Source organism: Pinus tabuliformis, chromosome 1_1, assembly GCF_031772625.1.
Source record: "Pinus tabuliformis cultivar Carrire ecotype Pingquan chromosome 1_1, CPIR1, whole genome shotgun sequence".
Lineage (NCBI taxonomy): Eukaryota > Viridiplantae > Streptophyta > Pinopsida > Pinales > Pinaceae > Pinus > Pinus tabuliformis.
The window spans coordinates 109691601-109718710 of NC_142297.1; the positions used below are offsets into that span (position 1 = coordinate 109691601).

Sequence of the window (27110 nt, forward strand, 5' to 3'; positions counted from 1 at the left end):
TTTTAACACTAATTAACCATAAAATAATGGTTAGTTTAATATTTTAAATCATATAAGAAAATTCGTAAGAAGTATCTTAAAATCAAAAGTGAATACATTTACGCACGAAGGTTTCCCTTGGATCGGGATGTGGTTGATATATTTTGGAAATCTAGAATGTGGGTCAGTAAAACATTTCTGAAGGGGAATATAAAAATGAACAAGTACCTGCAGAGTTGTACCCAATCAATACTATTGGGAGATTGTATGTATCTGTCCGAACGTCTTGTCGGTGAGTGGCCCACTTATTTGCCTTAGATCCTACAGAATTGCTTCTACATTCATTGTATCGATGTGCAAGGAGCAAGCTACCATTGTAGACTCCTAATTTTTTGAATGGTTTTAACTTACACAGCTGGGCTTACAATAGAATGTATAATGACCCAGTTGTAACCTTGGTCACCACGGCTTGGAACATGACTGACTGGAGAGGCACTACCTATGTAATCAAGCAGTCATAAACATGGGGAGAAGGGGTTATATATATATATATATATATATATATATATATATATGCACACCATCAAACCCATCAGCAATCCACCGCACAATTTCTCCGGATCTCTGTACTCATCTCTTCCAATAGAATCGACATTCGTTTGTTCATTCAATCCGCTGCACAATTTCTCCGGACCTCTGTGCTCATCTCTTCCAATAGAATCGACATTCGTTTGTTCATTCAATCCACTGCACAATTTCTCCGGACCTCTGTACTCATCTCTTCCAATAGCATCGACTATCCTTTCCATCGGCCCATTTTCTTTTCTAATTTCTAATCTGCAATGGCCGAATCCACCTCTGCCGCTGCTAATCCCAACAACATTCAGTGCTACGATGTGTTTATAAACCATCGTGGCCCTGATACCAAGGAAACCTTTGCCAAATATCTGTACGAGCGCCTTGTTTCAGAGGGATTGAGGGTTTTTCTCGATCAGTCGGAGTTGGAAGCGGGAGACACTATAATCTCCCAAATAGAAAACGCTATAGCAACCGCGTCTGTCCAAGTGGCTATATTTTCTCCGGGATATGCCGAGTCAAAATGGTGTCTCAATGAGCTCCTGAGCATGTTAGACACGTTGAAGAGGGGCGCTAAGGTTATTCCGGTATTTTACGAAGTCGAGCCCGCTGACCTTCGTAAAGCGAGGGGCAATGTTGGACTTTACGGTAAAGCTTTCTGTGATTTTGAAAGTGATCCGCGGTACAACGCTGGCGAAATTGAAAAATGGAGAGGTGCTCTTTGTAAGGCTGCAGATATAAGTGGTTACGAGCTAAAGGCTTGTAAAGGGTGAGTACTCAACCTTTGCTTTTTTCATAAAAGTTTTGTGAAGTTGCATATCTGTAGAAGTCTCTCATTAATGATATCTTTATTTTCTTGTGACTGTCCAGCGGCGAGACTGAGTTGCTAGATAAGGTGGTTGAATGCACGTTGAAAAAGGTTCAACTAAAAAGATTGGATGTAGCTGACTATCCAACTGGTTTGGATGACAAGATTAGAGACTTTGTAAGTGAAATTTTCTCTCAGCAACAACATAGTGCAAAAGGTAAGGTAGTGGGAATTGTTGGTTTAGGGGGCGTAGGAAAGACAACCTTGGTGAAGGAATTCTTCAATGGAAAGAGATCACAGTACAGAAGAAATTGTTTTTTACGTGATATTAGGACATCTTCTTCATTGATATCATTGCAGAAAGAACTTCTTCAAAGCTTGACTGGATCAGATCTCAAAATAGACAATATAGATGCAGGGAAAACTGAACTTAAAAAACATCTCTCAACTGACAAGGCCTTAGTAGTTTTAGACGATGTAGATAAAATCTCCCAAGTTAATGCACTTTTGCCCATTGGCACGGTTTTCCACTCTGATAGTTTAATATTGATTACATCTCGGGACAGAAATGTCCTCACAAGCTCAGTAGTGGAAGACTCACTAATATATCCCCTAACTGGTCTTAATCCAAAACATTCGAAAGAACTGTTTTGCTGGCATTCTTTCAACCAAGATCGTCCACGCGCAGGATTTGAATCTCTTGTGGATGAGTTTTTAAAAGTCTGTGATGGATTGCCCTTATCCTTGGTAGTGATTGGTGCACTTCTGCGTGGAAATGGTGACAACCTTTACTGGAGAGAGCAATTGGATAAGCTTCATATAGTTCCTGATGAAATAAAGCAAAAACTGAAAATCAGTTATGATGCACTGGCAGAAGAGGAAAGGGAAATGTTCTTAGATATTGCATGTTTTTTCGTAAGATATAACAGGGATACTGCAATGAGAATATGGGATGGAATATGGGATGGAACAGGCTGGAAATGTTGGTTGGGTTTTCACAAGTTACAAAGCAGACATCTTGTGAGAGTGGACAGTGAAAATGGTATTCAAATGCATGACCACCTTCAGGATATGGGGAGAGACATTGCTAAGGATATGGAAGGACGTCTGCTCCGTCTTTGGCGTTGGACAGACGATGTCATTGATGATTTGCTGCAGCGAACTGTAAGTGTTCAAACATAACATTCCATTCTTTATACTATATAGACTATTCAATAAAATTCATTTTAAAATCTCAACCATTTTCCAAGAATGAAAGGTAATAACTATCATTTTTTGTCCAGAATGGACAGATAATAAATGTGCGGGGAATTAGGATGGATCTTAGTGACTATAATAAACACAATGATGCATTTGATGATATTGCTCTGAGGAGGTTGCAACTTCTGGATACCGAAAAAGGTATATTTGAACACATCATAAACTGGGTGAAGTTACCAAATCTGAAATGGCTTCGCTGGAATGAGTGTCCGTATCCTGCCCTGCCTTCCTGGAGTCTAAAGAAAATAAAGAATTTAAGGGTTCTACAAGTGTCCGGTAGCACATTGAAAGCATTGTGGGAAGAAGAATCCCAGGTAAATAAAAAAATGTTGTGTTAATGTTGGTGTGTTTAGTCTATGATTAATGGTAATAACTGAATGTCAAGCCACACAGTCTAGAACGAATTACAAAGCTGTGATCTATATGTATATATTTCTCTTATAATTGAAACCGTAAGCATTTCGCAGGCACCTTCGGAATTGCGGGAGTTAGAGATTTATGGTCCGCTCAGGAATATTCCAAAGTCCATAAGGCGCCTGGAGCACCTCGAACGGATTGTCGTCGGCAGGTTTTCAAATATAGGACGGGTTAATCTCATAGAATTGCCAGAAGAATTTTGCGAGCTGAAATCTTTAAAGGCCTTGGTGTTAAAAGAGTGCTCAAGATTGAAGTCACTGCCACATTCTTTTGGTAAGTTAACAACCCTCGAACACATTGATCTCTCCCTCTGCCGCAACTTGGAGACGCTACCAGATTCTTTTGGTAGTTTAGAGAAGCTGGAACACATTGATCTCTCAAATTGCTACGATCTGAGGAGCCTGCCAGAGTCCTTCCGTTGTTTAGGGAATCTCCAACGCATCTTTCTGCAGGGGTGCCACCAGTTAAAGAGGCTGCCTGATTACTTTGGTAACCTAAAGAAGCTCCAACACATCAATCTATCAGATTGCCACGGTTTGACCGAACTGCCAGAATCCTTCGGTGATTTAAGCAAGCTCGAATACATCGATTTTTCAAGGTGCCATAATTTGAAGAGCCTGCCTGAGTCATTTGGTAATTTGACCAATCTCCAACGCATCAATCTCTCAAATTGCCACGATTTAGAGACGCTGCCAGATTGTTTTGATAATTTAAAGAACCTGCAAGACATCGATCTCTCAAAGTGCCACAATTTGGAGAGGCTTCCAAATTCTTTGCGGAATCCAAATAAATCTAAAATTCTTTGTTTGGAGGGTTGCTCTTATTTAACCATGTAAGCACCTAAAATATCAGCACATTTGAAGTGGTACACAGAACAATCATATTTCAGTATAATACAGATTTGAAAGTATTGCCAAATTCAATTGGGCCCTTTGTTGAATACTCTGCCGCCTGTGGCGGGTGAAACACAGAAGTTGAAGGAATTGAAATTGATATGAAATCAAATGTTTGCTAGCTTCTGTTGTACTGTTGACTCTCTGGTCTCGCAAAGAACTGAAATGTTGGCTCGATTTCCATCGACTGTTAATTAAATTGGCATCAAGTGTTTGTCTATAACCTGCAAATCAGCTTAAGAGAAGGTCGTCTTTCAATTTCAAGGACTACTAACCTTCTCGTACATCATCTTAGAATAAACTAATTTTTAATAAATAGCAAATTTCAATAACTTTGATGTTCATTGAGAATTGAACTAATTTTAGTAATCAAGACTTTTTCAAATAGGTTACCATTGTTACTTTGATTGACCGAAAATGGCATGGACGCAATGCTCTGAAAATAACATTTTCCCCTTTAAATTTGTTTCCAAAATGTACGACCACCACAAAATATAAGTTGGATTTTCCAAAATTATTAATCATCATGCCTATCTATTTACTTCCTGATCATAGAACATCAAACTCCCAGGAAACTGTGTAAATAAATAAGATTTCTGTTGTTTTGTTCTGTCGGTTGAAAGTGCTTCAATCACTATAATAAAATCATTTTTTATTTTTTCTAAAAGTATAATCGAATGTTTTATAAACAAGAGCTAGAGGTAGCAGTAGTCCCTGCCAAGCAAGTGCACAACGATCCTGTGGCCTTAATGGAAGACAATCAAGTATCATGTTTTCTTTATATGGTTGCTGCTACAAATTCTTATGTGTTAAGTCTTGTACATTTCAATGATGCTAATCAGCTTGAGATAAAAGAAACTGTTGTTTAGCACATATTTTAATATGAGAAACAATGTTCAGTCTATTTAGATTCTGATTTCATGAATACCAATAAGCTTTTGAGATTAATTTATAGCATCTGGAGTTGGTCCAGTTCTCCAATGTATTCAGGAATCTCCGCAGAGATCATATTGTTCCTTAAGACTCTGTCAAAAATAATGAATTATGGCATAGATTAACAAAAGAGAAACATCAAAATAACATCATAAAAAGCATATATACTTCAAAACAATGTTTCCATCATTCATGGAACCAGTACCACACACATAAAAAGCAACTGTACATCACTCGCAATGTATTCAGATTTTTCAGGCTCTGTAGGAATGAAAGAAATGAGCCACCTCGAGGTATCTCACATATAATGCTGCTTAAACAATAGCAAGTTTATATGAGGTATCTCACATACAATGCTGCTTAAACAATAGCAAGTTTATACAGGTAAAGCAATTTGAATATAATATAATCCAATGCACAAATGTTTAACACGAATGCAGTAAAAAAATGATGATTATCTTGAAAACAGACACAATATTTATATAGCAAGAACGGGAAAATTGGAAAGTAATGATTTGCTAAATGACAGAGGACATCACTCTTGAAGTTCTGAGTAAATTGCATACAGAAGTAACTGCTTTCTTTGGAAAATAAACAAACAATGGTAAGGATATCTATACGCACAGGCTTGTTAATTTAGTCAAATTTGAAATGTGAGGGAATTGGCCTCTCAAGAGAAATTCCTTCAAGCTTCTTGCCATCAAAAACAAACACTATTTCCCAGACACATGGAAACGAAGAAACAAAAAATCCTTACTAATTTTTCTATATATGTTTATATTTATCTGACTTCGGGTCGTCATCTGACAATTATATTGAGCAAACCCCAAAATGATTAGTGCTTCACACAAAAGTAATCTCGTAAGGCCTTAAGTTGGTTCCAGTAGTTTCCAATAAAATCTGGTATCTTTCCAATAAAGTTGTTGCTAGAAGCCCAACTGCGGAACAAACAATAAGGTTGTAATGCAAACGCAGTACCTGCGGAATAAATTGGTGAATATAGAGAGGTAGCTCTTTCAGAACCCTCAATCTGCACATCAAATAAATACAACTAATTTGCCTGGAAATTAAGTGGAGTGCTCCATCTTAGCTGGGCACTGCCAAATCTGTGTATGTACCAGTAAATTGACGGTGAAGCAATTTTCTGGATAGGTATTCCTTCAACTGAGACTGATATGATTATTTTCCGACAGGGCTCAAAGGAGATTGATTATGTAATATGGGCTCACAGGGCTCTGCTAACAGGGCAGGAAAAACAGGGCTCTTTGTTTGGGATGTCCATTTTCAGTCATTTCCACGAACTGATCCCACTATGGATTTCCCTATATAATCAGAGATGGATACTGATTTATCTCGCCTATCCATCGAATCAATGTCAATCCCACAAGTAATTTTCATTCCTCGATCTTCTTTTCAAAAGCTATCTCTTTGAGGGGAGAAATCGAAAGGTTATCCCTGAACAGAAGAGCTTGCACTGTATCAAAAACGAAAAGTACATTCAAGTCAATAGAAGCATGTAAAGCATATTCAAGTAAATGAAAGAATCGATAGTAGTTGGGACCTTGGGGGAAGCGGGTATTCAAGTAGATCAAATGCGGTAACCAATTAAAATTAGGTGCGTTTTAGTGAATCGATTGCTTCGAATGTAGCTGTCAATGAAAGAAAACAGTGGTAGTAGTGCAATAGATGGTTTGTTCTATTGTTAATTCAGGGCACTGGTTGGGAGAGTCTCGTGCAAGAGTGATATTATGTTTTAATTGTAATGCTGGCTTAATTAGGCTGGTGAACCGAACTATGGTCCAATGGTACTGATGTAATATTGCGCTCAATGCCCTTTAAGCTTTAATGGAAGATGGTTGATGGACGGTTTGTCCTAAAATTCTTGTGATTCATGTTATGGTTGCTTAATATAGTAGGTTATGCTTATTTTCAGTGCTCCAAATGCTATATTGTATGATGTTGTGCTATGTATAAAAAAGCAGCATTCCCCTTTAAATTTTGTTATTGCTTTGCTGTGTATAATGGTTGCTATTGGTGTTTCCAACTGGGTTTAGTATACGAGTGTGAATTGAATATTGTAGGACGCTGAAAATGTAGTTAGTGCATCAATTTTGATTTGTTTCGTCACTACATGATGGGTAATCTCCATGGCTACTTCGAGTAAGGCTTCTCATGTTTTGCAGTTGATGTCGAAAGGGCCAGTGGGGTTATGTTAGATCTTCCCCAAAATTAATAAATGATTTAATTACCGGGATTGGGGAATTCCACAAAGGAGGAGATAATTGTATAGATTGAAGAAAAAGAGTGAGAATTTATTGCAAGTGAAATAAATGGTTGATGGATCAAAAAATGTATGTCTTCACTGAATTTTATGAGTTAACAAAGTGGATACAAAGGCTGAATGATGAACATAGAGATTGGCAACTTGTTGAGAATTTGCTGCAAGTGAAATAGATGGTCGATGGATTAGTAAAAAAGGGCCGTTGTAGAGATATGTCTTCACTGAATTTTATGAGATTTTTTTCCTTGAGCTTCCAAATTTGTTACCAAAGTGGATACAAAGTTGAATGATGAACATAGACATTGGCAACTTGTTGAGCCTAAAAGATATACTCCTAAATTAGTTAAGCAATTAAAGGATGTAAGTAACAAGATCTCTCATGTAGTAGACTATTGGTTTGAAAGTATACTGAAAGGATATATTGTAGAATTTGTTGTTGAATCCATAGTGTCATATAGCGCAACGGAGAGGAAGTTTTTGAAAGGACCATGTGGAAGGTATATTAAATCATTAACAACTTCCATTAAAATGCTTTTATGTGATTAGTGTTGAAAATGTAACTAGTGTCGGTCTTCATAATGTAATGTAAAAACAATCATTAATGTATTTATTATATTCATTATTATATATATTTTTAGTCAAAGCATGTTCTTCATGCTTATAGAGTCAAAAAGAGTCAAAAAGAATTTATTATGAGTCAAAGGAAATGTACTTGAATCATGTCCCATTTGGACATTTGTAAGAAAAAGGATTTTGAATTTTATTGAGTCAAAGTCCACAAAAAATTATCAAGTCGACCCTCTTTGTGAACAAGTCGACCTGGGCCTCCAAGAGCCACTTGTTCGACCTCTTAGATAGGTATATATAGAAGACATTTCGATCACTTTGAGGGATACACACTCGCTCATAGTCATATACAATTTATGCACCCAACGAAAGAGTAATAGATCAAGAAGAAGGAAAGAAAGAGCTCGCACATATGGAAGAATTTCAGTGAGAGAAGGTCAAATTTCAAAGCTTGTTGCAGGCCTGAAATTTCAGGGGCCAAAATTTCAGGAAAGTGACCAATTTAACCTATGTTGACTTTGCATGTGGAGGTGACTTGGAGGAGGGTTGGACTTTGTGTTTTTGGTGGCAGTTTTGGTCTTGGTCATGGTCTTGGATATCTCATTTTGATATGATTCTATAAGAGAAGGATTGTTGTTGGGTTTTCCCCCTTATGGGGTTTTTCCCTGGCTTGGAGCCTAATTTTTGGTGTCTCTTGTCTCTTGTGCATTATGTTCTCTATATTTTTCTAATGTGTAATTTCTTGATGACATAACTAAACAAGTAAATACTAAGAAAAGAATGCATATCAGTCACAAGTAATTACCATGATAAGAAATTCTATCATTTATGTGAATTTCAACAATAAGTGAGTCATAAAGATAAAATCAGATACTATGAGCAGCTAAACCCCTTATGCGCAAAAGGCGAGCTGGGGGATGACCAGGGAATGGCCTAAGGGGATAGGGCCTAGGATGTAGAGAAAGAAGAAGGTAGAGAGTGGATGAACAGTTGACAATTCCAAAGTCATAATCAGATGGTATGTCGAGATGCTATAGAGTTGACAATGTGAAAGAAGGAAACAAGGGAAGAAAGTACATGGTAGAAGAGGATGATAGATTTTTAGAGTGGAATATTCGGTAGCAAAAGAAGGTTTCAGCATGGTGGTGAATTAGGAGAGAGATCTATTTCGGTAGTTGTAGCTGACAGAAGTCCAGCAAAGAAGGTGAGAAGAGATTGATGGGCCTCCTAATTAGATACAAATTAAGGCTCATCTAACCTTTCTTATGCACATTTAACCTCTCCTTTGGCACTTAATAATGTATTTCTCAACTTTAATCAGGTTTCAGGAAGGTTAGAGATTATTAGCATATCTTGTGTCCCTAATGTGTTTATTGTGCAGAATATTGAGAGTATTTATTACATAGCACACAAAATATAGTCAAGAGAAAAATATGGGTCGTGTCCCCTATTGTTGGGTGGCGGATCCCCCGCGCAAGGGTTTTGAGCCTAAAGTCTGAAATTTTGGGTAAAAGTACGGTAAAGGCTCCACGAAGTGCGTGGAGCGTGATATGTAATGGGTTAAGTCAAAGGGTTGTTCGCTCAAGAATAATGTAAAATAATAGAAGTTGAGTCGGCTTGACCATGAGTCATAGACCATGGAAATGTATAAATAGAGTAAGGTTCTAAGGGTAGAAGTCAGTCTTATTTTGGATCTTGAATGTATGGGTTAAAGGAAGCAAGAGCAATTCTGAGTCAATAAGTCCGAGTTTGGGGTTAGTGATAGGAGATAGAGGCTCTGCAGCTGTGTGCGCGGAGGCCTAGTAGAGTCTGCAGCTGTGTGCGTGGACCCCTGCAGCTGAGTGTGTAGGGCGAAAGTGGAATGCACTGGATTGAACATCTTAATAAAGCTAAGAATTTTGAGATATTGTCGATCTGTCTTATGCATCTATTATGATTTATGTATTATGTTGTTAATGTGAATCTATAATCTGTTTATGCGCCCTGGTTAATATTGGTAAATGCTTGCTTAAAGACCCTAAGAAATAGATCTGATTTGTAACAAACTCACTAAACAATTGGAAAACACTCTGTTATGGGTTCACACAAAGGCCGAACGGTGCGAAGCCATAAGGTTAATCACGAACCTTCCAAGTTCTCTTCATGACATCCCTCTGGTGCGGAAACTTGGTTCCAGCACCCCCCCTTCTACCTAAGGTGAGACCTTAGTCCACGCTCCACGGACTGTTGCCAGTAGCACGGGTTTTGTTTGGCTAAATAACTGTTCTGAACCCGGGTTAGGCTCCAATAAGCCAACAAATGGTTCCGTTGTCGGGATCAGGATCTACCTAAGGGATGCCTGATGTCGGAACATTAGAACCCTACGAAGAAAGAACTTGAAGATTGGTTGGATCAGAAGTTGCACGAGTTTGTGGTACAGGAAAATACAAACCAGCGGATATCGGAAGAAAGGTGGCTGGATCGTTACATATACACAAACATCCACGAGATCTTTTTCACAACCTTCCCGACAGAGCTGTATGAGTGGATCGCGAAAATAGCTGACAGTGTTGGAAGGTGCAGACTTGATCAGCCTATAGTGTGGACCCCAGAGTTGGTGCACAGGATAGAAGCGTTTGAAGACAAGATCGCAAGGCCAGTAGATCACTGGCTGGATCGGATCATAGGAGAATTCATCACTGAGTTCACGATAGATACTACTATAAGCTATAATGAAGCGGAGAGACACTTTCTCCAATGGCCGCGGAGTAAGTACATCAAATCACTGAATACTTTGATTAAAATGTTGTTATGCGAAAAGAAAGTTATGCGAATGTATTAATGTTTGGGGTAACACAAAGTGGAAGAGGCTACCGATGGATTGAAGGATTAGGAAATAGACCCCTGATCTCACTGTCATGAGATAGCAAAGAGGAACTTGCTGGGTTTTCCCCGGGGAGCGCGGTTCAGTTGATAAACCAACACATTCCCCTGTCAGCACATCCAATGACTCCATCGCCCACTTCATCGACATCAACCCCGCTGTCAACAACCACATCGCCATCCGCTCCACCACCCCCACCTCCAAGAGTCAGAATGGCGGAAGCAATCAAGCTACTAGTGTTTAGGGGCATAGGAAATGAGGTAACGGATCAGTTCTAGTTCATAGCGGAGGCAGTATCAGAAGCCAAAGGAATTACGGACAAGAAACTTAAAAAGGCCACTCTGGTAAGTGCACTACAGGATCATGCGTTGACGTGGTATATAAAGCACATTAACAATCATCCAACTGATGGATTAGCAGAGATTGAGCATGCCTTGAACAAGGAGTTTAGTCGACCAAAATCGGAGACACAGTCGATCATTGGGTTGAAGGAAATTGCGATGCTGCTGGGAGAAACTTCGTGGGATCTAGACCAAAGGTTGAAAAGTATGATCCACAAAGCAAACATGACACTGACGGATTTGCAGCACTGCGCATGGTTTGTGGCATCCCTGACACCACACCTAAGGATGGGACTATCACAGCAGAAGGTCTCGACCCAGGATGAAGCATTAGAGACAACGATGAGGTTGCACGAGATTCCTATACAGGATCCTGGATTGGGAGTTCAACAAATCCACGCACAGTTACAAAACCTATGCTTAGAAATGCAAAGCTTGAAATGGGAAAAGGCACCTTGGGTAGAGGCGCGCACAGAGGTATGGTGCGTCAAATGTAAGGGACAAGGTCATGATAAGGATCACTACCATGTATTTACGAATTATCTACCAGGAGGAGGGCTGGTGCCATTAAGACTGGAAGTATAGATAGGACCAAGTGCGGTGCCTGCCCTCTGGTGCGCAATTTGTCAAGTAGGAGGCAAGCACGCAACCAACAACTATCACCTGTTACAGAAGTATACCCAAACACCACAGTAGCTATATTGCAATTTTTGTAGATCAGTTGGGCACGATGAATGAACATGTCGAAGCTACAACTTAATGATGGAGAGAACTCCAACCTATCGAGTGCAGACTAAGACACAGGGTTTCGACACCACCGCAGGGCCGCGTGGCGAATTTCTAGGCCAGGGACAAGGGAGAGGAGGTATGGGACCAGGGTGGGACCGTGGCCAATTGATCTGTTATGATTGTGGAGGGCCAAGGTACTACGCGCGGGATTGCACCAACCCGACAAGAGTATCTTGTTCATACTGTGAACAATTTGACCATGAAATGGTAGACTGCCTGACATTGATTGCCCAAATGCGTGAAAAAGGGGTGTTACAACCATCACCAACGCAAAACATCCAAATGATGAGATTTGAACCTTGTGAAGAAGAACCTTAAGGTAAACATGGTACTCAAAGGTAGCGCGACCACGGAGGAAGACACGATGAACTAGCCTGGAGAAGGTTCGCAGGGGCGCGAATTCTCAGTAAAGGAACCTGGATCAAAGAAGAAACAGGTGAAGGAGGCAGGCAAGGAAGCTAAGGAGGGCTTCGCAATGGTCTCTACTCTAGGTAGTAAGGCCCAACTTGAGCTAGCAATGGACCCATCTATGCTTACTACCTTTTTAGAGACATGTACCAAGCTGCTACGCAACACCAAGGTAGTAAAGGGACTACAAGAGTTAATCGCTAGGTGCTCAGGGTTAGAAGAACCACGGGTAATTCGGAAGCTAGGAAAGCACAGGTTGCGTACCGGGTGGGAGATGTGGCTAACAATACAAATTGGAGACTATGAGATGGATCAGGTCATCCTGGACTTGGGGTCTGATGTGAATGTATTACCAAAACAGACATGGGAGCATATGGGTAGGCCAGCACTGCAGTGGTCCCCTATTCAATTGTGGATGGCCAACCAACAAAAGATCTTACCCATGGGATGACTGCAAGGGGTGACAGTCAACATTGAAGGTGTAAGTACACAAACCGACTTTGAAGTGATAGAAATTGTGGACGACAGTAACCCATACCCCGCACTACTAGGTATAGACTGGGCCACGGACATGAACGGGGTTATCAACCTAAAAAAATGCAAAATGATATTCGAGAAAAAGCCGCTACGGGTAGTAGTTCCGTTGGATCCCGCCGAAGGTGCGTGCTACATTGAAACAGTGCGTGAAGACGATAACGAGGATGAACTAGACTACATCTACCATATCACAGCGCGAGACCTAGCCTGGGTAAAGCCAACAACAGATGAAAACACCTCCTGGGAGCGCGACAGGTCGTGCACAACAGATTTTGATGAGGAGATGGAATGATGGCAAAACCGATTGTAGGAAGTATCAACATTAAGTTGTAATATGATGACTATGTCGCTGTGACACGTGACATCCGAAGCAAGGGAGGTACCACCACCTGAGGACGCAGCACGCATGGCGACAACTACAAATCATGGAATAAAGAAGAGATTGGCATGGAACAGGCGTAGGGCGCGTCCGAAAGCCTTGCAAGAAACCACCAGACAAGTTGAAGGACATGATAGCCGTCGACCACCAAAAGTAGGGAGAAATATGGTGCAAATGCCCACCCAACTAAGAATTTGTAAGCCGAGTCTACCGTGATAGCAGGAGTGACGAAGCATTCCAGCTGTCCGGGGCCAAGTAATCGGGATACTTGGGGGAAGCATGCATAGCGTTCGCATGTGCAGATGGGGTACTTCGAGCCCGTGCGTACCGAGGGATCGATGGGGCTATCCACCCAGTTGGCTACGATCGAGGATGAGGGTAAGGCGATGAGATGGACCTGAGCAGACTTCCCCGTTCCTAACCACTGCGGACGCCAGAAATGAGGAAAACCAGTGATAACTTGAAACCATTTGACTGGCAGCCAACCGCTTCACAAAATCAATGAAGAATGCACATGGATGGAAAGAAGAAGTGCAGAGCTGGAAAATGAAATCAGCCAAATACAAATGGAAGTTATGCAGAAGGGCCAAGCGAAGATAAGGGAACCAGATCTGGCTGGCCCACCTACAATACTAGAACACCTGATAACCTTGCTATCATGGTTTCCCCCGCACCCTCCTAAACGCACAGAACACACGGCGCAACTCGGTTCCAGGATTTGTGAGGGGTGCACGCAGCCCGGGCTAGCAAGGAAGTGGAAGGCGCACACGAGGAATGTGCCCACCTGACTAACCGTAGGGGGCCTAGTCTCAATGTCCCACACAGTTGAAAGAGGGTGCGAGACTCAAAAGAAGTCTGTAGGATGGCTGCATGAATCAGTCGTAGTGCACAGAGCTAGAAGGAAGTAGAAAACATGTCCGCGTACTAGGGACTGCACTGCCGTGAGGATAGGACGGAAGATGACCATTGCAGGTATTGTTCATGATAAGATGTCCCATTTAAGGCACTAAGGAGTAGGTGGTGGGCCATCATGTCACAACAAGAAAGGAAGTTACCGCCAAATTCACATTAATGAGCCACGAATGGAGGGAACCGTCGAGTTTCAATTTGAACATGCATATAAAGCATGGATCCAAACCATCGTGGACACTTGGCATCATCCACCATATTGTTATCAAACCAACAGTAAGACGATGGACGAGTCACTCATGAGAAATAGCCCGTGGTTTAAAAAATTGCCGAAAGACATGCAGGAGAGCCTACTTAGGGCACAAGAAGAGGTTGAAGAGGCGTCGTAGAGCCCCCCGCCGCAAGAAGGAGCTACCATTGAGATACCTAAATCACCTTGGAAACCATGAACCAGGAAGAACACACATGCAGCAAGACCAATCCGCACATCCCCTCGAAATCCACGTAGGGGCAAGTTATCAATAGAAGAAAAAGGCAAGGCTGTTACAATTGACAACGATGATGAGCAAGAGATCCCAGCGATCATGATTGAAGAAATCGAACCTAAGGAAGAGAGGGAAAAAGTCAGGACTCCAACAAAACGACCGAAGTATGTTCCCCCAAGGAAAGGGAAGACACTCGCTCCTAAGGATGTAGATGCTGTGGATGACAAGCTCTTCACTCTGAAGCTCCCTCTGGGGATCTCACTCGAAGGATTGGCTACTAGCCACATCCCGACCATCAAATTTGAAGATTGGGACTTGGCCGATACTAAAAAATTCTCCCAATTAGCAAACAGTGAACTGATGAAGCAATGCATGGAGGGGGCGGTTACAATACTCCAGCCGCGGAAATGATTGCGGGAAGTAGAGGCGGCTGGTTTACTTTGCTTTCTGTCAATTTCGCATTTTCATAGGCCCCCCATTACAATACTCGTCATTAAATAGTTACTATGTTTGGTACACAATGAATGCTTATGGATAAATACACCCATCCCTATCACGGCAAAACTCATTCACAGGATTACCCAGCTTCCCTATGACGACAAGGATCCCACAGAGATCGTGGATATGAAAGGTGACTGGGCAATGATGGAAGCCTTGAAGAAGAAATTCAACCTAGAGAAAACTTAGCGTGGATATGCAATTGACAGGATCACAGAAAAGGGGGTCCGCGTGGCCACCCATTTATTGGCAGGAAAAGTAATGAGGAAATGTCATGGCAACGAAGTCCCGGCCGTGGTCATCGCATTAGAGGAAAAATGCGCAGCAGGGGAGCGGTTTAATTGGGCACAGTTTCTTTGTGAAGAATTCCTCGCCAACTGTCGGGAGGCTCAGGAGGAGGGGAAGACCTTCTACTACCCATGGTTGTTGTTATCCATCCTGTTGGTTACAAGTGAGCTACCTGAAGATTCTCAGTTTCCCTCATTAGACTAGGAATGGATGGAGGGCACAAAATTCTCATCACTTTGGGTGACAAAGGATGCCAGAAGAATCATTGACATCAAGATATTCTGGGTCCTGATGGAGACAAGCATTCGCCAGTGGATTAATCAGCGACCTTGTCTGTCCATGGAAGTCTATGAAAGTGTGAAGAGCGTTGCCGCATTTAAGGCAGATATGCACCACGTCTACATCAGGGCACACAAGGACCCCGCTCAGACTTGGACCACACTTCCCTTTATTACTAATGATGATGTTGTTTATGCAGTAATAGAGTCTTGGTCACCAGCATAGTGTGGACCCGATGTAGTGGGAAGTGATGAGGCTGCTATTTAGAAATAGAAGGCAGAGGCCACGTGCATAGCACAACATAAACAGAACTAGCAGCACGTGGAAAAAATTCAGAGGGCCCAGGAAGCAGAGCATGAGAAAGATGTAGCGCCAGAAGAGGGAGCACCATCCTTCACTTTTTCACCCCTCAAGCGGTCACACCCGATGGAACGCACGAAGGCGTGGAAGAAGACCAAGGCCTCCAAATCAGAAGCATAACTTATCTCATTAACAAAAGGTGATTTGAATGACATCGGTGACACAGTCTGCGACGTCATGTGGAAAGCACTTGAGGAAGCCATGATGGAACAAAAGAGTGTGTTGGGGGCACTCAACGTGCGGATATAAGAAATTGGAGCATGTGGCCCCCAGCCAGGACTAGGCACTTTCTTGGGAAATATGGGTATGTTAGCAGCCGAGCAGTTGGTGCAGGCCAAAATCGCTAATGCTATTGCACTACCAACAGGAGCGGTTACAGCTGACAACTCGACGGACAGAGAGACCGTAGGGTGACTTACAGGGCTTGGAATCAATTTAGCTGCTCTCCCCCATGACAACTTATATTTTCTTCAGGATGGCATCACTAAAGAGATCTGCGAATGGGAAGGATGGGAAATGCATGTACTTAGCGAGCAGCGTATCAATATTCAACATTTGAGCCGATAGCGGGATGAAGTAGTTGCACAAAATTGGTAGACGGAGCAAATTGTCAGCAAGGCGGTTGGTCGTGTTCCTAAGCTCGAAATAGCAGCAGATTTACCTATCAGGATTGAAATCCATAAATTGGCTAGTGGGTTCTATGACACAAAGGATGAAGCAGCAAAGACCCAGTTGGACCTTATCGTAAAAATCGCTGAATTACACCTAAAAGCGTGTCCCTCAACACCCCCAGAGGTCAAGGAGTAGCAAAAGGCTACCATTCAGTCCGCACGGGAAGACATAGTACGCGCTATGAAGGAATGCACTAGCCTGTTGGAAGAATCCATTAGTATGATCACTTCCCTTCAGGAAAACCCGACTCTGCAACAGTTGGAAACTGAGGTGAGGGAGTTACAACAAGCTTATGATAATGTCAAAGGAACTGTGCAGACAGTCGAAATCACGCAACATCTAGCCAAGATGAGGGAGGCTCAGGGTCTCAAGATCCAGGTAGATGCGGCGCGACAAAAGGAGGAATTGCTTAAAGAGCACATTCAGCCATGGCTTGACGAGGCTTTTGTGGTCTTCGCAACTCTCGAGAAGAAGGTGGTGAACATGCAGGTTGTATATGATCCCAAGTAGACTGAGACACATAGTGACGTCTCAGTGGTGTGCATGGAGCAGGTATAGAAGATGACAGCTGACTTTGGAGCAAGTCTAAGTGAGGCACAGACATTGTTGAAGGACATCCAGGTGAAGATTACTGCACCAGATGAGTGACTCGGGACAAGTCACCATGATTTTTTTGGGGGCCTGTTGGGTGGCGGATCCCCCATGCAAGGGTTTTGAGCCTAAAGTCCAAAATTTTGGGTAAAATTAGGGTAAAGGCTCTACGAAGTGCACGGAGCGTGATATGTAATGGGTCAAGTCAAAGTATTGTCCGCCCAAGAATAATATAAAATAATAGAAGTTGAGTCGACCTAACCATGAGTTGCGGACCATGGAAATGTATAAATAGAGTAAGGTTCTAAGGGTAGAAGTCAGTCTTATTTTGGATCTTGAATGTATGGGTTACTGGAAACAAGAGCAATTCCGAATCTATAAGTCCGAGTCTGGGGTTGGTGATAGGAGATAGAGGCTTCGCAGCTATGTGCGTGGAGGCTTAGTAGAGTACATAGTTGTGTGTGTGGACCCCTGCAGCTGAGTGCGTAGGGCAGAAGTGGAATGTATTGGATTGAACATCTTAATAAAGCTAAATGATTCTAAGATATTGTCGATCTATCTTATGCATCTATTATGATTTATGCATTATGTTGTTAATGTGAATCTATAATCTGTTTATTTGCCTTGGTTAATATTGGTAAATGTTTTCTTAAAGACCCTTAGAAATAGATCTGATCTGTAAAAAACTCACTAAACGATTGGAAAATCACTCTATTCTGGGTATGCGTGAAGGCTAAACGACGTGAAGCCGCAAGGTTAATCGCGAACCTTCCAATTTCTCTTCACGACATCCCTCCAGTGCAGAAACCTGGTTCCAACAACCCCCCTACTACCTGGGTGAGACCTCAGTCTGCGGTTCACGGACTATTGCCGAAAGGGCCAGTGGTGTGGGTTTTGTTTGGCTAAATAACTCTTCCGAACTTGGGTCAGGCCCTAATAATCCAACACCTATTAAAAGATAATCAAAACTTGGTTGGCTTAGAGCAATTACTATGCCTCCCTGTAGTTGTGAGGTCATTTGGGAACCAGATTCTATTTTTTAGGGTTTTTGGAGGGAAGCAACTCTCTCTTCAAGGAGGTTGTCACTCAAATACTTGTGTATAAATAAGGGGTTTGAGTTGCCCATTAGGGAGATTTTTTGTAGTTAGAATCACCAGTAGTTAGTGAAGGCTTTTGCCTAACATTTCAGTTTTGTAATCTCTTATGTATGAGCAGATTTTATGATCAATGAGAAGCATTTTTCTTCCTAGATTGTTCTTTATTTAGGGACCCAAGTTTCCTTGGGTTAGGGCCCAACCCAAGTGCTCAGGCCCCCTCTTTGTACTCTTATTTTCCATGCATTAGTTCAACTAGTCATTTATGTTGTATCACTTTCAAATTTTGTTTTCTGCAGGTTGATAAGTTAGTTTGTTTATCAGTCTCTTTATGCATTTTACTTTAAGTTTAACAACAATTTTTTCATATAGTTAGCATTCTTTTCCATGCATTTAACTTGCTTATATTACTGTCTCTTTACTTGCTATCACATAATTATGTCGCATCAATTAGTAATAAATTCTTGTTTTGCATACTTACATGAACTTACAAATTTACTCTTTTGAGGAATATACTGATTCATCATAGGCATAAGGACTCAGGAAGGCCTTCTTGGCCTCTCATTATTCCTCCTTTACCTTATTCATCTCTCAAACCATAAATAGAATGCATAAAACTTCTCTCGACTGTCTCTTGTAGCAAAACATGGGCTTCTGTAGCAGTCCACTGATTGCATCAAAACACCTCTAGATTTGCACCTAAATCATGCTCATCCTTCCTTAGCATATTACAACATACATCAAGAGAGGAGGATTGAATTTGGAATTTCAAACACCCCCTAGAATTCTTGACCTAATAGTTGTAGTAAAACTGTCTTTATTTTATGCAAATTAGGGTTTAGTGTTTGAATGTCTTCTTTCGGTTGCAAGAGTATTTTCAATGCATAGTAGAATAGATTTTCTTTTGTCCCAACTTGATTTTATTTTCTTCCCTTTCTAAAATTAGAATACTTTTACTCTTTGCTTTCCTACAATTAGAGTAGGTTTACTTGTTGTCCTTTGTGTTTTTTTGCAATTTTTGAGTATTTCGTGTAGCATGGATAGTAGAAGTGGTCTCTAAGTAACCTAATTTATCCTCAATTGCTTTTTCACCTGCATTAGATCAACAAGCGAAGAATACATTGCATGTTACATACATAGTGTTGACCCCTCTTAAGTTTTCATGAACCTCAAGTTGATAATTACAGTCAAGACCAAGAGTTTTAACATTCTTGTTGTAATATTGAGGGCCATCACTTTTTGGCATTGTTGTTGGGGAGGTGTCAAAGTAGGCACTGCTTTCTTCCTTAGTTGATCCACTTTTTTATTTTCTATAAAAACAAAAACTATGCATTAGGCATTATCAATTTCAAAAACACAAAATTGCATTGCATTAGCATTCTCATTCAAAAAATAAATACAAAAACAGAAAAATATTTCTTATATGTTGTAGGTTTTAAACCTGTACAGAAATTACCTGCATATGAATTCCAAAACACAGAAAATAAACAATGCGAGAGCATAACACATAAAACACATATACACAGAGATTTCCCCTGGATCCCAAAACCGGGACTACTAGCTTGATTTTTCATTTTTTTCTTTAAATGTTACAATACATATTTATACATGCCGAAGCATCCAATACCATGGACTGAAAACCATCACGTCCAAAACCATGGACTGAAAACCATCGCGTCCAAAAAACATGTGCAAAAATCATGCACAAAACCATAGGTCGGTCCACCCAACCTAACATAGGGTCCAAAACCAAAATTTTTGAGGGCGCTGCCCTGGACCCCATAAAGTGGGGTTACGGGTACACCTCAAACCCCTTGTGACCTCCCTCCCTCTAACCCCCGGTTAACTACGTGGGCTAGTCATGGAAAGAATATAACACAACCCAACATTCTCCCACTTGTTTTTTTCTTTCCACAGGGGCCCATAAGAGAGCTTAGTCATTTATCAAGACCTGAAATGCCCATTGTCTCTCTACACCAAGAGAACTTCTCAAAGCTCACAAATTTTGTCAATGCATCTGTAGTATTCTTCAAAATGCCCACCTTTACCAGCAACACCTTTTTGTCTTCTATCATATCCCTCACAAAGTGATACTGAACATCAATGTGCTTTGTCTTTGAATGATATGCAGGGTTCTTTGCAAGAAAATTGCACTTTGGCTGTCATAGTCTATCCTTATAGCTCCCTGTACTAACCCCATACTTGAACACAATCTCTGCCACCAAATTACTTCCTTGCTTGCATGAGTGGCTACCATGTATTTTGCCTCTATCGTTGATAGTGCCAGTACAAATTGTTTCTTACTCATCCAACTGACTGCACCTCCAAATAGGTTAAACACATACCCACTTGTAGATCTTCTCTGATCCAGATCTCCAGCCCAGTCTGCATGAACAAATACATGAATATCCAACACTCTGTCAAATCCTGGTCTTCCTTGGTAGAACAAACCATAATCAGTAGTGCACGCAAATACCTAAAAACCCGCTTCACTGCTGTCCAGTGCTCCTTCCCTGGTTTTGACATAAACCTGCTCAATACTCCCACTGCATGTGCAATGTCTAGGCTAGTACAGACCATTGCATACATCAGGCTAATGACTGCACTTGCATATGGAACATGGGACATGTCCTCTTCCTCTTCTTGTGTCTTGGGACACTGTTCAGCAGATAACCTCACACCTACAGGAATAGGAACCTTCACCGGTTTACTATCCTGCATATTAAGCCTCTACAGTATTGTCTCGACATACTTCCTCTTGTTTAACCAGATCTTCCTCTTTGCTTGATCTCTTTTAATTTCCATGCACAAAATATAGTTTGTAACACCAAGATCTTTCATGTCAAATTTGGAGGACAATTGGGTCTTCAAATCCTGGATAATTTCTTTGTCATTTCCAACCGGCAACATATCATCCACATACAAGACCAAATAAATAACACGGTCACTAATTAATTTAAAATACACACAGTGATCTACTTTGCTTCCGGTGAAGCCAAGTCCCCATATAAATGTATCAAATTTATAATACCACATCCTTGGTGACTGTTTTAACCCATACAAAGACTTCTTTAACTTCCATACCAGTTATTTCTCACCCTTCACTGCAAAGCCTTTAGGTTGCTTCATGTAGATTTCCTCTTCCAGATCCCCGTGAAGAAATGTTGTCTTCACATCCATCTGTTCTACCTCAAAATCAAAAGCAGCAACAATAAATAAAAGTAATTTAATAGAAGTTACCTTGGCAACAAGAGAAAAAATATCACCAAAATCAATTCCGGGCACCTGGGAATAACCTTTTTCTACCAACTGAGCTTTGTATTTCTCCACCTTCCCTTCTGCATTTATCTTCTTCTTGAACACCCATTTGCTGCCAATGGGTTTCCTTCCAGTTGGCAACTCCACTAGATCCCAAGCCTCATTTTTCTACAAAGATGCAATTTCATCAACCATGGCCTCTTTCCAGAGTTTTCCATCCTCTGAGTCTACTACTTCCTTCACATTTCTAGGATCATTGTCAGTAATAGATAAAGAAAAATTTGAACAGAAAGAAAATGGACGATACCTTTCTACCTGCCTTCTTTCTCGAACTGATCTTCTCACACCTGGAATTTGTGGCTCTTCATCTTCTGATTCCTCCTCTGCTGTAGAGTCTGATTCTTCCTCCTTTAGCTCAAACTCTATCTTCTCAGGTTCCTTTGGTTGAACTTCATGTTTAATAACATCTTTCACCTCTCTGAACACCACATCTTGGTTGTACACAACCTTCCTTATTACTGGGTTCCAAAGCTTATAACCCTTTAAACCATCCTTATACCCAATAAAGATGCACTTTTCAAATTTACTATACAACTTGGTTCGTTTCTCCTTTGGAACATGTACATATGCATCACATCCAAATACCCTCAGATGTGAAAGAGAGGGTTTCTTACCAGTCCATACCTCTTGTGGAGTCCTATCCTCCAACACTGATGAAGGTGACCTATTGACTAGGTAACATGTAGTATCCACTACCTCTGCCCAGAATTCCTGTCCTAACCCGGTACCACTGAGCATGCTTCTTGCTCTTTCCATCAACATCTTGTTCATTATTTCTGGAACTCCATTTTTCTGAGGTGTATATGGAGTAGTCTTCTTCCATGCTATACCACACTTCTTATAGAATTCTTCAAATTCCTTGCTGCAAAACTCTCCATCATTATCTGTCCTCAACACCTTTATCTTCTTCTCTATTTGATTTTCTACGAGAGCCTTAAATTCTTTAAACCTGTCAAAGACTTCAAATTTCTTCTTAAGGAAATATATCCATGTATTCCTTGAGAATTCATCTATAAATGATACATAGTACATAGACTTACCCAGTGATGGAACCTTCACAAGTCCAAACACATCACTGTGCACAAGCTCTAATATTTGTTTCACCCTCTTACCACTAGAGGGGAAACTCACCCGATTTTGCTTCCCATATACACAATTTTCATAGAAATCAAAATCCAGAGAGCTATTATTCATACCTTCTACCATACCTTTACCATGAAGTATTTGAAGGCCCTTCTCTCCAATATGTCCAAGCCTTTGATGCCACAACATAGTCTTCTCTCCAAAGACCACTATATTTTTGCTCCACTTTCAGGAACCACAGAACTGTTGCACCCATCAATAACAGTGCTACCTTGTAGCTTGTACAGAGTTCCAATTCGAACTCTCCGCATCAATACTAGCGCTCCCCAAACCATTTTGTAGGTATCCTTCTCGAACACTGTTTTTACACCTGCATCATCCAACTTGCTTATAGAAATCAAATTTCTTGCCAATGCAGGAATATGCAGAACACCCAGAAGTGTTCTAACTCTTCCACCTTGCAGCTTCAACTTTGCTTTTCCACGACCAATGATTCTAGCCTTCCTGTCATCCCCCAAGAAGACATCACCACCATCATATTTCTCATAATCTAGAACCACTCTCTATGGGGAGTGAATTGAAAGGATGCACCTGAGTCAATCAACCATGCCTCATGATCTACATGTGTACTTGAAGAAGCCAAGTACACATCCCCACCTTCATATGAGGTGGTTTTCACCTCTGCAGAAGGAGAATCATTAGATCCATTTCCTTTATCAGGAGTTTTAGATTTACAGTCCCTTTGAAAGTGTCGTTCCTTTCTGTATTTCTAGCACACCACCTTTACAGGTTTTCCTGGAGATTTAGATCTCCCTCTAGATTTAGATCTCCCACTCGATGACTTATTTTTGTTTCTATTCTGGGACCGTCCTCGTACAGACAAGGCATCACCATTCTGTCTCTCCATATTTTTCCGTCTCATCTCCTCCGTTAGCAAGGCTGAGACTATTTCATCAAACTGCAAGGCAGTTGCATTGCTACCTATTGCAATAACTAGACTATCCCACGAATCTGGTAGAGAACACAACAAACTGATGCACTTATCTTCATCTGAAATTTTAATATCAACAGATGCTAACTGACTTACCACAGTATTAAATGCATTCAGATGCTCTATCACCGAGTCTCCATCTTTCATCCTTAGGTTATACAACTTTTTCTGCAAGAACAGTTTATTCACCAGAGACTTAGATTGGTACAAAGTCCCTAACTTGTCCCACAAAGCCTTCGTCGTAGCTTCCCTTGATACATTCAACAATACTGAATCTAAGACACACAATCGTATTGTGTTTTTTTCCTTCCTATCCAACTTCTTCCATTCTTCATCGAACACTCCCGTTGGTTTAGTACCCCAATCTATGGTGATCCAATGATCTTTGTCCACCAACAGATCCTCCATCTTGAGTTTCCACAACTCAAAACTCTGACCATTAAATTTCTCGATCTCTATCTTTCCGCTACTCACCATCTTCTTTTACCACTAGAATCGATCTCATAGATCTCCCAGTGAACAAGGTCTACCATAGGCCCGAGCGAAACCCCTCAGTAACAAAGGCGTCCCCTTGAAGCCAAAATAACTCTGATACCAAATGTAGGTTTTAACCCCATACAGAAATTACCTATATACGAATTCCAAAACACAGAAAATAAACAATGTGAGAGCATAACACATAAAACACATATACACAGAGATTTTCCCTGGATCCCAAAACCGGGACTACTAGCTTGATTTTTCATTTTTTTCTTTCAATGTTACAATACATATTTATACATGCAGAAGCATCCGCCATGGACCGAAAACCACCGCGTCCAAAAAACACGTGCAAAAATCATGCACAAAACCATAGGTGGGTCCGCCCAACCTAACATAGGGTCCAAAACCAAAATTTTTTGGGGCGCTGCCCCAGACCCTATAAAGTGGGGTTACGGGTACACCTAAAACCCCTTGTGACCTCCCCCCATATAACCCCTGGTTAATTACATGGGCTAGTCGTGGAAAGAATATAACACAACCCAACATATCCCTGAGAGTTAGAGATAAAAAAAGAACTTACATACCACAAACTTGTTAGTTAATGGTAGCAGGAGACAAATTTTCTAGTCTCGATGATGTTGAAGAGGCTAAGGAACATGAGATATCCAAAACCCAGGAAAGGTTTCTGAGATAAGACTAAGAAATGTCTTAATTAAATTAATTATATAATAATTAAATTATTTCCTAAGACTAACTTAGGGAAGTTGGTCAATTGTTGGCTTGAGGGGGCCTGACCCAAGTTCAGAGTTAATTAGCCAAACAAATCCCTACACTACTGGCCCTTTCAGCATCAGCCTGCGGTGCGTGGATTGAAGTCTCACCCGAAGCAGTATGGGGGAATGCTAGAACCAAGTTTCCGCACCCTGGAGATGTCTAAGTGGTCAATTTAGTCCAACTATGAATACCTTCACACATGTCACTTCGCACACTATCCTGACCTGTGATACCTTCGCGATCTGTTATAACTGCCTTCGCACAATCCTCACTGGGGGCTGAGGTGCTTTTGTGCTGTTATGTCAGTGATCTGCACCATTTCCCCAAATTGCACTGCGTATCTTACTTATCTTCTTACAGATGTTAGTTAACTTCGCGTAAATAGATACTTTATCTCACATTTACTTAATCAACATAATCATATATGTTCACGTACCATATAAACAGTAAAAATGAAATTCATACCCGATATACTCAAAGCATAAAACATGAAATATATACATAGAATTGATGCGAAACTTATCTTCATTAATGCTTTAATGGTTACAGACTCAACTCGCCCTGCGCACTTAGCTACAGGGGTCCACGCACTCAGCTATAGAGCCTTCTCCTACTCTACGACCCAAAGAATTGACTCTACACTTAGATCTTCTGCTATCCTTCTATTCCATCATTAGATCCTATTCTATTGACTTAAATTATTTACAACTTAAATCCTCGCTCTATTTATACAATCCCATGGTTTGTGGACCATGGGTAGATCTCTAAATCCGACATTACATTACAAAATTAAGGGCAGACAACCCTATGACTCATTTACAACTTTGCACTCCGTGCCCACAAAATGAAAGTCTTTACATCAGATTTACATTTTTTGACCAAAATATGGGCTTTAAGCCCCAAAACTTCCATTGGGGGATCCCGTGCACAATAGGCCCCCAACACAAACATCGTGACTCGCTCTCGAGTCTCTATCAGTGCAGATATCTTCGCGTGGAGACCTCCCAACTCTGCTTGGACTACCGCAACATCAATAACGCACTGAGTAGCTGCCTGTTGTACCTCCTAGACACACCGTTCAGAGATTGTTGTAGCTAAAATACTACCTTGCACATGTTCCTGAATTCCCTGCATCTGTGCGATCTTGGCTTCAATCAAGGCTGTAATGATGAATGCCTCATCGATCCATGGTTGTACATGCACCTTTAAGACAACTTCCTTATGTCGCTTAGTGTCTACCTGCTCCTTGAGTGCTTTTGCTTGTTGCATCCATGCGAGCCTCTGTGTAAGGGCCACCATCTGTGCGGTCCCTTTTATGTCATCATATTGTTGTTGCAGCTCGCGCACCTCTATTTCTAGGCGTTGTATGTTCGAGTCCTCCTGCAGAGTAGTGAGGACCTCAAATGATTCTTCAAATAGTCTGGTGTAGTCCTTCACTGCATTGTTGATCTCTTTTATTCCTGCTGTGATGGCACTGGCGTGCTGCTCTTTCACCTCTGGCAGAGTTGAAGGTTGCGCCTTCAATTGCAGCTCAACTATTTGAAGGTTCAGCTCTAGCTGAACCTTAGCCATCTCTTCTTTCACCTCACGCACCCCTGCTGCTAATCTCCAGATGCACGCCTCTGCTGGTGCCTCTCCTGGGATGGCCAACTCGTGGACCATCTGGCAGGCTTCCACGACCATCTGCACTAGTTGCCTATTCTGTGTGACAACATCGTCGTGCTGTAGGCTCAGTTATTCCATATTAATCCATTGTTTGCTCATCACCTGGAGCACATGATTCTCCCTGGCCCGCAGTTTGACAGCCACTCCATCCTGTAGAACATAGAGTTTCTCTCACGGGAGAGCAACCATGTTTATCTCAACTCCCTTCAGTGCACTAACCATAGGCCTGTCGGCCTCATTTTCTATAACCAGTGCCCCTTCTAGCAGCACTATAGTGTTGGTTGTGCGGGTGTGCAACATTTGCTCAACCACGATCGTGCCTACTGCGAGGCTGGTCAATAGAGTACCAGCCTGAGGAGCCCGCACCTGTAACTCCTGTATCTATGTCCGAAGGGTCCCCAACACCATCTAATTTTCCTCTGTGAATTGCTGGAGGGCCTCTATGGTGACTTCACGCACTGTCTCCCCTATATTATATAGATCCCCCTTAATGAGGGTGATCGGGTCGAAAGAAGTCTTGGAGGCTTCCGACTTCTTCTGCGGCCCCACCTGCTCTCTCAGGCACTGCCACTTCAGCTGTGTGGATGTT

General features: G+C 41.5%; 1 protein-coding gene across 1 annotated transcript; it reads left to right on the forward strand.

Moving 5' to 3' along the window:
- Positions 1-557: 557 nt before the first annotated feature.
- Positions 558-4056, forward strand: LOC149211884 (disease resistance protein Roq1-like). Its single transcript, XM_089391618.1, has 4 exons — positions 558-1324; positions 1426-2527; positions 2647-2937; positions 3091-4056. Exons 1-4 carry the CDS (start codon positions 822-824, stop codon positions 3874-3876), a joined length of 2682 nt encoding a protein of 893 aa, XP_089247744.1. The 5' UTR covers positions 558-821; the 3' UTR covers positions 3877-4056.
- Positions 4057-27110: the final 23054 nt, after the last annotated feature.

Excerpts from the sequence above, each read along its gene's own strand:
- LOC149211884 (XM_089391618.1), top strand. The coding sequence starts at position 822 with ATGGCCGAATCCACCTCTGCCGCTGCTAATCCCAACAACATTCAGTGC. Across the intron at positions 2,528-2,646 it reads ATGATTTGCTGCAGCGAACT|AATGGACAGATAATAAATGT; the intron begins GTAAGTGTTCAA and ends TTTTTTGTCCAG. Across the intron at positions 2,938-3,090 it reads TGTGGGAAGAAGAATCCCAG|GCACCTTCGGAATTGCGGGA; the intron begins GTAAATAAAAAA and ends AGCATTTCGCAG.